Source organism: Camelina sativa, chromosome 17 (assembly GCF_030686135.1).
Source record: "Camelina sativa cultivar CO46 ecotype springtype chromosome 17, ASM3068613v1".
NCBI classification, from domain to species: domain Eukaryota; kingdom Viridiplantae; phylum Streptophyta; class Magnoliopsida; order Brassicales; family Brassicaceae; genus Camelina; species Camelina sativa.
In genome coordinates this window covers 11,651,564-11,668,087 of record NC_141896.1, presented here as the reverse complement: position 1 = coordinate 11,668,087, position 16,524 = coordinate 11,651,564, and the positions used below count along the sequence as shown (strand labels likewise).

Sequence of the window (16,524 nt, the reverse complement as noted above, 5' to 3'; positions counted from 1 at the left end):
AAATTTAATAATATTTTATTAATTCCAACATGTCCTCTTTATAACCCATCTACTATATAACCATATTATATAGTATTTTAAACTTTCTAAATTTACATATTCGTAATGTTTAAAATTTTATTAAGTTTACATATATTAATTATAATATTTAAATAAATGTGAATCAGAATTCTTCTTACATTGATAATCAAAGCCCGCAGGTTTTGGAAAAAAAAATAGGAATCAAATTGTTGTTTTTTTTGGTTTGCAAAGGATTCAGAGATAAAATATCTTCCATACACAATATAATGTGTGGTTAAATATATCATAGTTTTCGTTTCCATTTTGATTATGCTGTATATTTTTAGTTGGAATGATATGTAAAATATTTAGGAAACAAAATCTAAAATAATGCTATTTTTGGAAACTTTTTAGGGATTAACTTTGTAAATAAGTTTTTAAATAAGTACAAATAAAAGGGTAGAACCCAAAATGTACTTAAAAAATGTATATATAGATTTTCTAAAAGATTAAGTATAATTTTTTTTAGTATACTACCTAATTTACGTAATTACTAAAACAATTTTGTCAACCACTAAAATAAATGAATTATAGATTTATTACTACGTATCAATACGTAAACCTTAAACATATTTTGGCTGATGTACATTATGTTAAGCATTTTTACATGTCAACAAATAAGGAATTAAGTTGAGTGGTAAATATTGGATATACATCTTTTGGAAGTGAAAGCAGACCAAATCAGAGATGAGTGGTAAATATTGGATATACATCGCTGCACACGTTTGTTTCTGTTTGACCATCTCTTTTGCTTTTCTTTTCTCTTTTGTATGTTCTTTTTGTTCATCGCCCTGTCTCTATCCTCTGTTTATTCTTCCCATTTTCTCTTTGTGTTACATTATACCCTTTTCTTCGGTCTCTACCTTACATCAAGATCTATATGATCTCTTCCTTTTGTATATATGCTCACTTCTCGGACATGATACTTTTGATTTCAGTTCTTGCATCCATTTTTAATTGTCTCTGATGGGAAATTGCTTTGGTTCTTCCACAAAAGTAGATAGCAGAGAAAGTCCTTACCGTGGTATGCTACAGAACACCTCTCTTTTTCTCTCTCGGATTTCTCAAATTGTTGTATATCTTGCATCTGATTATAAAGTCCTAAACTGAGTTGAGACATATTTGATTAGAAAATGTGTTGATTCATCAGGATCCTCAAGAATCTCTGCCAAAAGAGGTCAATCGTCACGGCTTTCAAGCTTAACCATACAACCATCATGTTGCAGCGATGACAGGAGTTTCGCTTCTCTCAAAACTCTGAGAAGTGAAGGAGAGCTCTTAGCATCTCCAACGCTAAAGGTGTTTACGTTTAACGAGCTAAAGACAGCCACTAGGAATTTTAGACCAAATAGTGTTATCGGTGAAGGCGGTTTTGGTTATGTCTAACAAGGATGGATCGACGAACGCACTTTATCGCCTTCAAAACCAGGGTCAGGCATGGTCGTTGCTGTCAAAAAGCTTAAAGAGGAAGGGTTTCAAGGACACAGGCAGTGGTTGGTAAGCTCGTTAATTTATGATAAATTATTTATCCCTCTATATATGCCTTAAGCTATAGAAACCTAAATAAGAAATTGATGATTTTGCAGGCGGAGGTTGATTGTCTTGGGAGGCTTCACCATAAGAATCTTGTCAAACTAATTGGATATTGCTCGAAGGGTGATTACATTCGGCTTTTGGTGTATGAGTACATGCCAAAGGGAAGCTTGGAGAATCATTTCTTTAGACGTAAAAACTTGTCCCCCAAGTAACAATATACTGTCTCAAACTAATTAGGATACCCATGACAAATTTATATGTAATAAAGAATTTTAAAGTTATGGGCCCCTGTTTCTATACAGATTTGCAAAATGTTATTGATAAAATAATTTTGAAATAAAAATCTGTAATACTGTGTAGGTGGGGCAGAGCCGATTCCGTGGAGAACAAGGATGAAAGTGGCGATTAGTGCGGCGAGAGGACTTGCTTTCCTTCACGATGCTCAAGTCATATATCGAGACTTCAAGGCCTCTAATATTTTACTTGATTCGGTACGATTGAATAACAAATTTACGTATGTTGTTGAGGTTTAATGCAAACCAAACAAAAGTATTTAATTGTTGCATTTGGTTGAATTTGGTTAAAGTAATAAAATTAATCAGGTTATAAACATATTATGGTTTGGTTTTGACTTGCGCATTTCTGATTGATTTATATGTCCATCTCTACGTAGGAGTTCAATGCGAAGCTTTCTGATTTGGGATTGGCGAAAGAAGGGCCAACAGGAGACAGAACACACGTATCAACCCAAGTGATGGGAACTCAAGGCTATGCGGCACCAGAATACGTTGCCACTGGTCGGATAACGGCCAAAAGCGACGTCTACAGTTTTGGTGTGGTCTTGCTCGAGTTACTGTCGGGACGTCCAACTTTAGACAAATCGAAAGTAGGAGTGGAAAGAAATCTGGTGGATTGGGCAAAACCTTACTTAGGAGACAAAAGGAAAGTGTTTAGGATAATGGACACAAAGCTTGGAGGACAGTATCCTCACAAAGGAGCTTGTTTGGCTGCTAATACTGCGTTGCAATGTCTTAATCAAGAGGCTAAGTTGAGGCCAAATATTTCTGATGTGTTATCTACTCTTGAAGAGTTAGAGATCATGTGTAAGTCGGGTTCTACTTCAAAAATCGGTCATTACATTGTCATCTTCTTCCTCTTCTCTATCGGCGACACGAAGAGTTAGAGCTCCTCTTGCTGATCCGGTGTTGTCTAGTATAAGATGTCGACGTGTCCGGTGAAGTAGCAACCGAAGATAATAGTTAGGCTTTCTGAGTGTATGTACTTTATTTTTGGAAAGGGAGCTACTGTGTCTGTTTGCATTTTTGACTTTCAGTACATTATACACATACAGACACATCTTACACCGTTTCCCTCTTAAAAGAAGACAAGAAATATATATAATCCATATCTATCTTACACAAAAAGCCATGAAAGAGCCCTATACCATCTTACACAAATTGCACATTTAATTATAAAGACTAATGGCTTAATTAATAATACTTTCAGCGAAAGGCATGCAATCTTCAATTAATCTCGTTAAATCGTCTGGTCCTTCAATCTTCCTGAAGGTGAAATTCGACAATGACATCGAAAACGATTAGTAAAAGCACAATCAATCAAGAAGGGAAGAAGACCAAACGATCGACCAACCGGTCGATCGTCTGGTCGATCAACGCACTCCGGACTCCTCGGGTTGGCCACAGGACAAAACACTCGAGCAAATGATTGATCGTCTGGTCGATCAACGCACTTCGGACTCCTCGGGTTGGCCACAGGACAAAACAATCGACCAAATGGTCGATCCTGTGGTCGATGAAGACTCCACACGATCGACCACACGATTTACACACAAATCATAACATTTGCCATTCACTTTTACATGATTCAACCATATAACAGGTAATGAAGCAAAATAAAAAAACTAGAGACAATAACTGATTTCCTCTAGGATCTTAGCCTGAAACTAACACCGTTAGAAAAGTACAAACTCTCAAGGCAACAAAATCACATCCAACATTTGCCATGGGTTTTTTTTTTGTTTATTATTGTTTTTTAAATCGTATGGATCAATCAATATATGTATTTATTATTCTGATTTTTGGAAAATGTAATGGTCAATGATTTTAGAAAAGTAGACATGGTACGAGGAGAATGATGAGCTAGTTCCATACTTCCTCCTATCTCCCACGCTAAAATCCAATTCGTCGTCTTTATATTGTGGCTCAAGTAAGAGCTTCTACTAAAATTGATAAACTAAAAAATATGTAGACTAAAGATATGGACTAAAATTTTTAAAGAAACTATGAAATAGCACATGTAAATGTTGACTAATAAAGAATATTTTGAAGAGTTGCAAACTTGGACAACAGTTGAACTTGAAGGATGGGAGAAAGCAAATTATTAATATTACATTAAACAGAGATTAAACTCTGGAAATAACAAACAGGGCGTCCGATGGAGTCGGCGGTGAAAGCAACATCATATGATTGGGTTTCGGGATCATGTATCGCCAGTTTTTGACTCGGCTCTCGACCAAAATACAACAACTTCTTCTTCTTATTCTTCTTCTTATCCCCATCTAAAAGTGCTAGTGGAGTGAGCGCGAGAAAAACTCGGATATCAAGATGACGGGTTTGACCCAGATCTATAGAATATATTTTGTCCCATGTCTTGTTCCCTGGATCAAACGACCATATATCTTGGCTGGGAATTTTCGTATTGGTGGATACACATAAGCGGTTGTCGAGGTTGGACATGACCATCTTGTGAGGTCTTACATTGGCAAAAGGAGCTTTACAGATGACTTGAAAAGCTTCGGTGTGAAGATCGAGAGATAAAAGTTGGGTTTCGAGGCAGTCGGTGAACCAATAAAGGGAACCATCCACATAAGCAGGATCATGGCAAGTAACACGATAAGGTGCAGGGTGAGTGACATACCTCCAAGAGTTGGTGCTAAAGTCGAAAACTTCGCATGTGGTGGCGTTTTCTAGGCCAAGCTCTGCAGAGTTGTATAACCAAACGGGCTTGCATGTGCCCGTGAATTTGTCTTTACCGAATCCAAGACTAAAAAACTTGTTCTTTAACAAAAAAGAAAGACCAAAAAACTGGTCAAAGAAAGTGTCTTCTCCTACTCCTATGAGGAGTTGCTGATAGTTGGAGAGGGGAAGAACACGATGCCATCTAGTTGTGGGATTGACCACAAAACCGGTGCGGAGGGGAGAGTAGAGACAAACGAGACCGTCACAACTAGTCCGTGAAACAAAGTGATACTGGTTCTCCCATGGAGTAGGGATCTTGACCGATGATGAAGAACCCAACACCAGCGTTCTAAGAGATTCGATTCCCGACGGTTTCATGTCCGGGTCACTACAACCATCCTCGTAACGTAGTACGGACACCATGAGAACATCTGGACCTCCTGATTGCTGGCGATGCTTCAACTGTCTTTCTTGGAATATACGGGATTCGATGGTTGATTTCCACTGCTTGGATACAGCCTTGAATCTTAGCAGAGATTTCGCCGGAGCTCTCTCGAGTATGTGCTCTACTACATGGTGAGGCAAAGATTCCATGTGCAACAAACGGAGTTTTTTCTTCATAAACATCCTGATTGCAAAACAAGAGATCTACAGAGGCTAATTTTATATATATAATAGATCTGACAAACAAAGAAAGGAAAACCTCACAAGGAAAAAAAAGTAAATCTCTATCAAGGAAAAGGAAAATTTCAATATCTACAGATTTCATCAGATCAAGGAAACAGAAAAAAAAAAAAAAACCGAGTATCTTCTTACCTTTTCTATTTCCCCTTAACTTTTCGAAACCGAGTATCCCCTTAACTTTTCGAAACCGTATCCCCTTCTTTTCTTTTTTTTTTCTTTATTCCCTTTTCTATTTCTCTATTTTTCTTCTTGGGCTCTGATTTGATATTCTCTTTGGGTTGAGAATCCAAATATGAATTTAACCGACTATCCTCTGTCTCCTCTGTTTTAACTCTTCTTTTTGGTTTGTTTATGAGGCATGTAGGTGAGGTTAAGGAGGGCAAAATAAATCGGACCACCATCAACAACATTCCTTACTCGCAAGTGAAAGGTAATTCAAATGGTTTGTTTGTGTCTGAGTAATGGTTTGTAGCTTATTATGAATCGTTTGTTTGTTAACTTCAAAAAATTGTTTGGTCGTTTGTTTGTTTGTGTCTGAGTTCCTTACTCGCAAGTAAAAGGTTAACTGGTTTCAAAAAATAGTTTCAAAAAAATGTTTGTTTGTGTCTAAGTTGAATGGTTTGTTAACTTCAAAAACTGGTTCACTTTTCATGCTCATTTACACATAAATTCCATTTAAGGTAGTTGATTATGTAACTGATAGGATGATTTCCTTTGGCCAAAGTTCCTTTCTCGTTCTCGTTCACTTTTCTTTCTCGTTCTCACACACCTCTCCTCATTTCTTTGGCTGACGTCACTCTCTAAATATATACTCTGACCAAACATTTACAACAATACCCACATAACATCTCTCTCTCTATTTTTCTGGTGTACTCGATATCTCTTTCTCTCCCCTTATTGGTTACGCGTAAACAAAACTGAACTTTAGTTGTGATTGTAACGAAACAAAACTTTAGTTGTGTAGTAACTGATTATTAAGAAATTTTAAGTGATTGTAGTTGCCTTTAAAGTGTTGTTTGCTTGGTTATTGTGATGGTGATTGCGATGGTCTATGTTTGCTGTTTAGTTGTGATAGTGTAGACTATAGTTGTAAAATGCGATGGTCTATGTTAGTTGTTTAGTTGTGATTGCGATGGTCTATTATTTAAAGCACTAAATGTCCTTTATTTACTTCTGATTTGACTGAAGTAAGTAATGGTTACTATGAATTAAAATTCTCTAACAACACAAAACTTTGAATTAAATGATCTTCTTAACTTCTCTATATTATCCCATCTCATTTCCTTCTTTCTTACCAATCTATTAGGACTTTCCAATAATCTCTCTTCCACACCTTCTTCCATTCTAAATCTGCTTTCTATGGAATCAAATAATATTCCTAATAGTCAGTCTCAATCCTACTTTAGTCTTCTAAACTTCCCATACGACAGCTTTGCTCCCAATGTAAACCTTGGTTCCTCTCAAATCCCTTCTTTTAGTTCACAAACTAGTTCACACCCGAGTCAACCTCTTAGTCAAACAGAAGAGACAGCAGAACAGCGTAGGGAGAGAAGGATATGGTCCGCACAAGATGACTTAGTCCTAATAAGCGCCTGGTTAAACACATCGAAGGATGGGATTGTTGGGAATGATCAACCGTATGGGTCCTTCTGGAAGCGCATTGGTGATTATTATGCAACAAGTGATCATGTCCTTGGTGGTGGTGAACCAAGGCTCCCTGATCATTGTAGACAACGATGGCAAAAAATCAGCAGGGAAGTCAGTAAGTTCTGTGGAGCATACACAGAGGCAAAGGGTGAGAAAGGTAGTGGCATGAATGATGTGGATATTCTGCAGAATGCTCACCAACTATACACGAAGCTGTACAAGAAGAAGTTTGGTTTGGAGTATGCTTGGAATGTGCTTCGCTATGAACAGAAATGGATTAATTTAGAGCATATGAACCCCACTCCAAAGACAACCACCTCTTCGAAAAGAAAGGCGGATGAGGCTGCACCATCTTCAGGGTCTGTTGTGGGTGAGCACGAGAGCAGGCCTGATGGAATAAAGGCAATGAAAAAATCAAGGAACAAAGGTAAAGAGAAGGCTGCACCAATGACAGAGTTTAGTCAAATGTGGGAGATCAAAAAGAAGGACTTAGAGGGCATGAAAGAACTTCAAAAGATGTCCATTCTTGACACTCTCATTGCCAAGAAAGAAACGCTAGATGAAGATGAAAAAGCTCTAAAGAAGAAGCTAATGGCTGAACTGTTTTAGCTTTAGGGTTTATGCTTGTTTATGTTTATGGAAACACTCTATGAAGTTTAGTTTTATTTGATGTTTTTAATGAATCGGCTTATGTTTATTTGATGTTTATGTTTATGTTTTAACTCTAGTTTATGTGTTTAATGAATTTGCTTATGTTTATGTTTATGTTTTACTCGGGTTATTTATGTTTATGTGTTTTCAGAAACTTAAATATATGTTTCGGTTGTAATGAATGTCGAATGTTTTGGTTTGTTTTGGTTTCTAATCTCAGAGAGTGATGTATATGTTTTGGTTTCAGGTTGAGGAAGACATGTTCTCTGACTATGACGAGGGCATAAACAGCCCCTTAAACTATAGTTCCGATACCGAAGATGAGGCTGAGACCTGTTACTATGAACCGCAACCATCAACCGAGATTGGACCACTACATAGTCTGTCGAACCGTGAAGCTGAACCACTACCTAGTCTGTCAAACCGTGATGCTCAACCCAAGGACGAAGTGATCCAACTCAAGGACCAAGTGATCCAGCTCAACGACCAAATGATCCAGCTCAAGGTACTTGTGATCCAGCTCAAAGATCAAGTGATCCAGCTCAAGGACCGAGTGATCCAGCTGACGGACAAAGTGAACCAGCTCAAGTAAATTATTGTGTTGGATAATTGGGTTGTTGTTGCTTCCGTATGGTCTTGAAAAGATGTTTGGTTGTTGTTGTTTCTTTTGGTGTTGCAACCCGTGATATTGGTTGTTGTTGTTTCTTTTCGAATTATGAACCCGTGATGTTTTGTTTGGAATTTTGTTTAGGCTAGGTTGATATGTTTAGTTTGGTGAACCCGTGATGTACTCTGTCGTGAACCCGTGATGTTTTGTTTGGAATTTGCCTTTTATCACTCTATATACTTTGATCACTCTATATATATGAGACGAACAAAAGGTTTCACAAGATCAAAAACAAACATTTCTCTCAACAAAACAAACATTTGTTTCTATAATCAAAACACAAACATTTCCTTCTCTCACCAAACTCAAATATATCTTTCTTTCATCAAACACAAACATTTCCTTCTCTCACCAAACTCAAATATTTCTTTCTTTTCTTAAAAAACTATCATTTTCTTCTCACCCAAAACAATTTTTTTTTTTTCTTCATTGCTATGGGTTCTTCTTCCAACAATTTTCACTACCATTATGACCCAAATAATGATAGTTTAAACCAATACTTTCAAGAGCAATTTAATAACCAATTTGAAGCTGTTGAAGAGGAAATTCCGGTGGAAAGGAAATCACGTGAATATATTGATAGAAAACGAGAAGAAGGGCATGAACATTTGTGGAACGATTATTTTTCTGATAATCCGACTTACAATGCTCACCACTTCCGGCGACGGTTTCGAATGAACAAGCCGTTGTTCTTGCGTATTGTGAATCGTCTCAGTGAAGAAGTTCCATATTTTAAGCCAAAAAAGGATGCAACCTTCCGGAATGGTCTATCACCCCTACAACAATGTACTGCAGCAATTCGACTTTTAGCATATGGGACCACTACGGATTCGGTTGACGAATGTCTTGCTGCTTGTACTGCTCGTAAATGTTTGGAACATTTTGTCGTCGGGATAGTTGACTTGTTTGGCACTGAATACCTACGCCGACCAACACCAGAGGATCTTCAAAGGCTACTATTTTATGGAGAACAGAGGGGTTTTCCCGGGATGGTTGTAAGCATTGACTGTATGCACTGGCAGTGGAAAAATTGCCCAACCGCTTGGAAAGGAATGTATTCAAGAGGCACCGATAAGCCAACAATTGTTTTGGAGGCAGTAGCTTCACAAGATCTCTGGATATGGCACGCATTTTTTGGAGCTCCAGGTACTTGTAATGATTTAAATGTCCTTGATCAGTCACCAGTATTTAATAACATTATTTACGGTCGAGCTCCCGAAGTTACGTACTATGTCAACGGAAATACTATCTGATGGATGGTATTTACCCGGAGTGGGCGACATTTGTTAAATCTATCCCACAACATCCGAAACATCGTTTATTTGCACAAAAACAAGAAGGTGCACGAAAAGATGTTGAGCGTGCATTTGGAGTCTTGCAATCTAGATTCGCCATGATTAAAAATCCAACTCTTTTATGGTCAAAGGGTAAAATTGCATATATTATGAGAGCATGTCTCATACTGCATAATATGATTGTCGAAGATGAACAAGATTCATACACACTCTATGACGAACAAGAATTCCAACAAGAAGATGGAACTGGAACTACTCCCGATCTTACCTTTTCAGTAACTATGTCTTCAAATCTTGAAGGTTTAGGTGATGGCCATACATTAATTCGTGATAAACAAGCACATCGCAAATTAAAGGAGGATTTGATTGAGAATATTTGGAATAAATTTGGTCATTTGTATTAATTAAATAAAATGTTTGTCTTCTTTAATTAATTAAGTAATATGTTTGTTTTTTTTATAATTTTAATAAAAGTTTTAATTAAGTAATATGTTGATTAAAGTTTTAATTAAGTAATATGTTAATAAAAGTTTTAATTAAGTAATAAAAGTTTTAAAAGCATTTGGTCATTTTTTAATTAAGTAATATGTTATTTTATAAAATTTTATAATTGTAATATGTTTAATAAGAGTATTAATAAACATTATATTATTAAATAGTTTTAAACATTCTTAAATTATTTATTAAACATTAATCTTTGTATTTATTAAACATTTTTAAATTTCTATAAGAATATTATATTATTAAATCTTAAGATCTTATACATGTTTTCCCAATAACTAACTTCTTAACAAAAGTTCTTAAGACCTGATCTTACAATATTTTTACAATATTTCTCCTCTAAGAACACCCTCACCTAATCCCCCTATAAACATGCCCTTGAAATTTACTATTAATTAATTGCATCAGAAATATAATAATATGTTACATGGTCATTTCAGCCTAGTTGAGGCCAACGCATTATAAAATAAGAACCCAACTGAATCAAGAAAGCCCAAGGGATTTACTCTCTCTCTCTCTTTAGATCTTTTTCACTACTCACTATTATTATTATTATTATTATTATTATTATTACTAGGTATTGTGCCCCCGCGATATCGCGGGAGAGCTCATTTTAATAAAATAGTTATTACAAAATTTCTTTAATTATTTATATTTATTAAATAATTAATAATTAAATTAAAAGTACAAATTTACATCACACGCAGGAAAAATCACAATTTTTATTAAATAAATATAATATAGAATAATTCAAGATAATTTAAATATAAATTCAAATAAAAAATGAAAGATACTCACATATTTATGTTTGAATGAGGTAGAAAGATTTCTTTATTTTTTTAAATTTTACCTATAATTAATTTTGAAGTTTTGGTAACTAATATTAAAGTCAATGCATTAAATGTAAAAACTTTCAAAAAAATATTTTTGAGCAAAAACTGCTGCAAAAATATTAGTATAGATAATAAAAAAATCAGAGTTTCCAGTGCTCTTTTTTACTTTGGATTATCGGAATCAAGTCAAATCATAGATCCTTTAGAAAAGCAATACTCTCGATGTGTTGAGGTGCAATACGGACAAGACAATCACCATGGTTTACGAATCCATAAGAGCGCCTAAACTCTTCATCGTCTCCAATTCCTAGGAGCCTAACTCTTCTCATTTTCTTTGTTTCAACATTATAGTAGAAAATGTAGAAGGGTCGAACATCGTATGACAACTTCTGTGGTGCAATAATGATCTCACCAGCCTTGTTGGTGCCAGGAAAACATACTTTGACATTCCCAACATAATCCCACACAGAGAAGGGAAAAACACAAGTTTTCTTTGACCATTTATGTTTCTTGGGGTCGTCTAGTAACCAAAAATCAAAACTGGTGAAGCGACAATAGGGGTCTCTCACAATGGAAGCTAGCTTCCCTTTGTAGTCTATGAAGACTGCATCCTTCTTCCATTGCAGGACAACGTTAGGTGCTTTGATAAAACTTAGTTGCTCAGATCTAACATCAAAACACACGACTAATGGATCTTTGGTTTGGGATAAGCTATAAGCACCATAGTAGAGAAAACCGCTGATGCAGATATTTGGTGGTAGCGGGCTATAAGGAAGGTCCATGGGTACTTTTAATGTGTCTCCATCCTTTACCATCTCCCAAAGTCAACACTTTGTGCTCTATATCAACACTAGGATATCTACAATCAAAATCAAAACATAGCGATTTGTATTGATTGTCAATCGGATCGTATCCCATGAAGCAGGTGGTATCGGGTACCGTAGTGAATTGCTCCGTGTTAGGGTTACAGAGAATCTTCTCACCGACAACTCTGAGAGCGAGAAAGCCATGTAAAGAAGTGCAGGACCCTGAAATGTAACTAAAGCTAACTGAAGGCATTGCCATCTCAAAGGTGGGTACCAAAGAAGAAGACTCCTCTCCCTCGTTTGAAAACGTGAAGAAGAAGATAAGTTTCTCCCCAATCTTGTTGAATAAACCGTTACTCAAAGCCACTATAAACCGCGATTGCTTCTTGGAGGACATAGAGAAGTAGGAATCAATGAATCCTCGGCTTCGGATGATGGAATACCACATCTTTGACACGCATCGGAACGTCATGAGAGACTTGGCAGGCACTCTAGTCAATATAGCCATCTTTAGATCAAGAGGGAGCGAATCTAAACCTAAGTTACTTGGGTTTGTGTCTTTCTCATCTTCCTTAAGGAGTTTATTTTGGTGGCTCTTCATACGAGACTTGGCAGGGATCGGACCTAATCTCTCCTTCTCATCGACCCTGCGTTTCATGGCGGCTCCTGACGAATACCCTAAATTCGACTGAGAAGATATATTGAACACGCAAAGATCTCAATTTGTGGGAAATCAGCGTGAACCGCAACAAGCTAGATTTAGTATTCGACAAAGGAGGTGAAACTTCTTTGAAAGTGTAAGAGCTATTGGCACAGAAACTAAATCAACAATTATACTGCGGTTTTCTCAAAACAACCTTTCCATTAATAGAAAATATATTGACAACTCTTTCTTTTAAAACTATTTTCTATTCTCTCAGACTCCTGTTCTTAGATCACAAAACTTGATCAAAACCTCTCTCAAAAACCCCTCAGCTCTCTTTGAATATCTAAGCTATTCTTCTTAAGCTTGAGATTCAATTGCTAGGAATTCTCAAACTCTAAATCTCTGCTTCTACCTGAGACCAAGGCACCCTATTTATACTAAACAGGGTGTGCAATACAACATATTTTTTTTTTTCCTATTCTAATACTAACAGAAATTGACAATTTCCTTGTTTTTTTGAAGAATAGGAAATTGTCTTTCTCTAAGTTTCCTTTTTCCCATTGTAGCATTTTAATACACTTCAAGCTCTAGTATATACGGGTTCTTGGACATCTTCTGTTTCGCGCGGATAGAGAAGAGGAAGAAATATGAGTTGCTGATAGCTAGAGAGAGGAAGAACACGATGCCATCTAGTTGTGGGATTGACCACAAAACCAGAGCGGACGCGATAGTAGAGACAAACAAGACCGTCACAGCTATTCTGACAAACAAAGTGATATTTGTTCTTTCAAGGGTGTAGGGATCTTGAGCGATGATGAAGAACCCAACACCAGTGTTCTTATAGATTCGATTCTCGACGGTTCTGCCTCCGCGTCATATTCAGAACAACCATCGTCGAACAGACGTACGGACACCATGAGAATATCTGGACCTCCTGATATTGTCTCCCTTGGAATATACGGCATTCGATAGTTGATTTCCACTGCTTCGATACAGCTTTGAATCTCACCAGAGATTTCACCGGAGCTCCCTCAAGTATGTGGTGAGGCAGCCATTCAATCCTCAAACAGAGTTTTTTTCCACATAATCCTGATTTCAAATACAGAGGCGAATACATAGGGAAAGTTAAGTATAATTTCTGTCACTATTTATTATTTTCTGAAAGATTAAGTATAATTTTTAGTAGACTACCTAATTTACGTAATTACTAAAACAATTTTGTCAACCACTAAAATAAATGAATTATAAATTTATTACTACGTATCAATACGTAAACCTTATACATATTTTTGCTGATGTACATTCTGTTAAACATTTTTACATGTCAACAAATAAGGAATTAAGTTGAGTGGTAAATATTGTTATACACACACGCTTTAAAAAAAAACATTATTGATATAACTAAATATGTGTATTTTTATAATTCTTTACCACTAATTTAATTTATAGTATTTAAATAATAATTATAATAAAATATAAATTAACATTAACCTAAATATTTATCTATTTCAACAAGTATCTATTCAAAAATCCATTAACAGATATGTCAACAATTATCTAGTTCTTCAAGAAATTTTGCCAAAACCATTTATAACAATCCATAAATCGATTTACATGAAGAGAGAATGATATGAAGAGAGAATGATACGGAAAATAATGAAGCAGATTTAAACTTGAAAGTTTGAGAGAATTTAGAATTTCATCAGAAAAATGAACAAGTCCAAATACTTTGATTTTTCCACCTAAATTTTCAAATTCACTTTGCCCTTATGCGATTTCTCTTTAAAATGAAGATTTAGTTTGTCCATTTTGAAACTTTTCAAGATATCAACAAATGTTTTGAATAATAGTTGATTTTCTCCAAAGATTCTTCAATCACTAGGATTCAATCACTAGGAGATAACAAAATCAGATAGTTTAGTCTGGTTCATCTTCAGGACAAGATCTTTGATTCTCTCAAATTTTAAGATTCCATTTATGCTCTTTTCATTAACGATCATTACTATTTTTTTGTACTAACAGAATTTAAAGTAATTTTTGTAGTTCAATTTATTTAATCATTAATAATGATAGTTACTAATTATTTCTTCTAACGTTAATAATCTTATTTTCGAAAATGAGTTTATTATTATTATTTGACATTAGTTAAAAATGGTATCATCCTCATGTTCATCATTTGAAATGATGGTCAGGATCTTTTTGAATCTATTAAACAGTTTTGGAAGATGATTTGTAAACAGAGCGACTAATTTTTTAAAAAACTCTTTATTAAATACTTCACTGTAATTATTTATCAAAAATGGCGAATTCATCTCTGTTCTTTCATTTATGAGTTTTCTCTGTTTCATCTCTGTTTGATTGATTTGATTTTTGCAGCTTTTATTCAAGAATTTGAGAGATCCTTTGGCTCAAAGAAGATGGTGCCCAAAACCCTTAAACCATACACGATTCTTCTTTCTGATGGCAACAAAGTTCTCCTACAAGCCTTTTATGACGTTTTAAAACTCTTCAACAAGGGTGTGTTGTCTCGTGAGGATATTCTCGATGAGATCAAAAGCTTCAAATTACAACATCTTCAAAACAAAATACTCGATTCTCTGAGATCTTCAGGTCAGATTCTCTCCCCTTTTCGTCTGCTGTTCATCATCTGCTGTTTCTAATTATCACTTCTTCAATGTACACTACAAAAAAATATGGTTATTGCCACGATATTTTTGCAATGATCATATTCGTTAAGATTTTGTAATATTTTTTGATATATTTTTGCAATGATGTATGCACGTAACAATTTTATTACAATTTTATTGCAAAATAGTGACAAAACTGTCTGTTGCTTTTTTTCATTACAAATTAGCAACAATATTACAACATACGAAAATGTCTTGCAAATTTTGCAAGAAATATACAACGGTTATAAGTTGTGGCTATTTTACAAGAAAAATTTAGTAAAAATATGTGGCGAGATATGTGACACCTTTGTCACTGTATTTACAACAATTTATTGGCACATAAACTAAATCAACAATTAACAGAGGGGTTTTCTCAAAAAAACCTTTTGGTTAATAGAAAATACATTTACAATTTTTTTAAAGAACTATTTTCTATTCTCTCAGACTCACGTTCTTAGATCACAACCTTGATCAAGAACCTTTCTCAAAAACCCCTCAGCTCTCTTTGAATATCTAAGCTATTCTTCTTAAGCTTGAAATTCAATTGCTAGAAATTCTCAAACTCTAAATCTCTGCCTCTACCTGAAGCCAAAGTACCCTATTTATACTAAACATGATGTGCCATACAACATGCTTTTTTCCTGTTCTAATATTAACAGAAATTGACAATTTCCTTGTTCTTTGAAGAATAGGAAATTGTCTATATTCTCTAAGTTTCATTTTTCCCATTATAGCTATACACTTCAAGTTTCTAAACTTTTCTCCAAACGTCCTGCTTTTATAATTTTGTTTGTCATAATATTTGTTTATTAGTAATATAAATGTTATGATGGTTGTTACTCTTTACTATAACTTTCATAAAATATATTATACTTATAATACATACAAAAAGATTTACAAGTTTACCTGGATTCATACAAAAAGAATCAGGGTAATAAATCCTATACTTATTTAGTAATAAAACCCCTCTGTTACTTATACTAATACATACAAAAAGAAAACCCCTCTGTTACTTTAGTAATAAATCTAGATACGCAGGACTGTGGCCAGTAACCTGATAAGGTGCAGAGGGAGTGACATACGTCCAGGCGTTAGTGCTAAAATCGAAAACTTCGCATGTGGTGGCGTTTTCTCGACCAATCTCTGAAGAGTTGTATAACAAAACAGGCTTGCATGCAGGCCCGTCTTAGGCTATAGGCAACATAGGCATTTTTCATGGGTCCAAATCAATTTTTAAAATTTTTCTCAAAAGAAAAGGGTCCATTTTACAAAAATAAAAAAAATTTAGTAAGAAACTTTGAACTTTTTTTGGTTTTCCAAGGGCCCTCAAATCTAATGAGACGGCACTGCTTGCATGTGCCCGTGAATTTATCTTTGCCGAATCCAAGTTTATGAAAACGGCATGTAAAAATTGTCTTCTCCTGTTGATTATGAGTTGCTGATAGTTGGAGAGAGGAAGAACACGATGCCATCTAGTTGTGGGATTGACCACAAAACCGGAGCGGAGGGGATAGTAAAGAGTAGAGACAAATTTCTGTGCATTAAGGGAAG

General features: G+C 35.3%; 2 protein-coding genes, 1 long non-coding RNA gene and 3 pseudogenes across 5 annotated transcripts; 4 read left to right on the top strand and 2 right to left on the bottom strand.

The window, feature by feature from the left end:
* The first annotated feature begins 1,026 nt into the window (after nucleotides 1-1,026).
* LOC104756836 (putative serine/threonine-protein kinase PBL4) lies at nucleotides 1,027-2,834 on the top strand (annotated as a pseudogene).
* A 1,040-nt stretch (nucleotides 2,835-3,874) lies between these two features.
* Nucleotides 3,875-5,524, bottom strand: LOC104756834 (F-box/LRR-repeat/kelch-repeat protein At1g09650 pseudogene; annotated as a pseudogene). 2 transcript variants are annotated; one of them, XR_015585809.1, is made up of 2 exons: nucleotides 5,391-5,524; nucleotides 3,875-5,202 (listed from the first exon to the last, which is right to left on the bottom strand). The product of XR_015585809.1 is annotated as an F-box/LRR-repeat/kelch-repeat protein At1g09650 pseudogene, transcript variant X2 (transcript). The 2 variants fall into 2 exon arrangements; XR_015585808.1 differs by having other exon boundaries at nucleotides 3,875-5,222; nucleotides 5,391-5,518.
* LOC104756835 (uncharacterized) lies at nucleotides 5,027-8,406 on the top strand. The gene is made up of 3 exons (XR_015585810.1): nucleotides 5,027-5,150; nucleotides 5,623-5,688; nucleotides 7,804-8,406. It is a non-coding gene; the product is annotated as an uncharacterized LOC104756835 (long non-coding RNA).
* On the top strand, nucleotides 6,602-7,514 carry LOC147923525 (uncharacterized). Its single transcript, XM_087493951.1, has 2 exons — nucleotides 6,602-7,016; nucleotides 7,095-7,514. Exons 1-2 carry the CDS (start codon nucleotides 6,618-6,620, stop codon nucleotides 7,512-7,514), a joined length of 819 nt encoding a protein of 272 aa, XP_087350077.1. The 5' UTR covers nucleotides 6,602-6,617.
* Nucleotides 8,407-8,657: 251 nt separating the features above from the next.
* Nucleotides 8,658-9,379, top strand: LOC147923524 (uncharacterized). The gene is made up of 2 exons (XM_087496477.1): nucleotides 8,658-9,277; nucleotides 9,370-9,379. Exons 1-2 carry the CDS (start codon nucleotides 8,658-8,660, stop codon nucleotides 9,377-9,379), a joined length of 630 nt encoding a protein of 209 aa, XP_087352603.1.
* Nucleotides 9,380-11,043: 1,664 nt separating this feature from the next.
* LOC104759414 (putative F-box protein At1g32660) lies at nucleotides 11,044-12,316 on the bottom strand (annotated as a pseudogene).
* Between the last annotated feature and the right edge of the window lie 4,208 nt (nucleotides 12,317-16,524).

Excerpts from the sequence above, each read along its gene's own strand:
- LOC147923525 (XM_087493951.1), top strand. The coding sequence starts at position 6,618 with ATGGAATCAAATAATATTCCTAATAGTCAGTCTCAATCCTACTTTAGT. Across the intron at positions 7,017-7,094 it reads GGCAAAAAATCAGCAGGGAA|AATGCTCACCAACTATACAC; the intron begins GTCAGTAAGTTC and ends GATATTCTGCAG.
- LOC147923524 (XM_087496477.1), top strand. The coding sequence starts at position 8,658 with ATGGGTTCTTCTTCCAACAATTTTCACTACCATTATGACCCAAATAAT.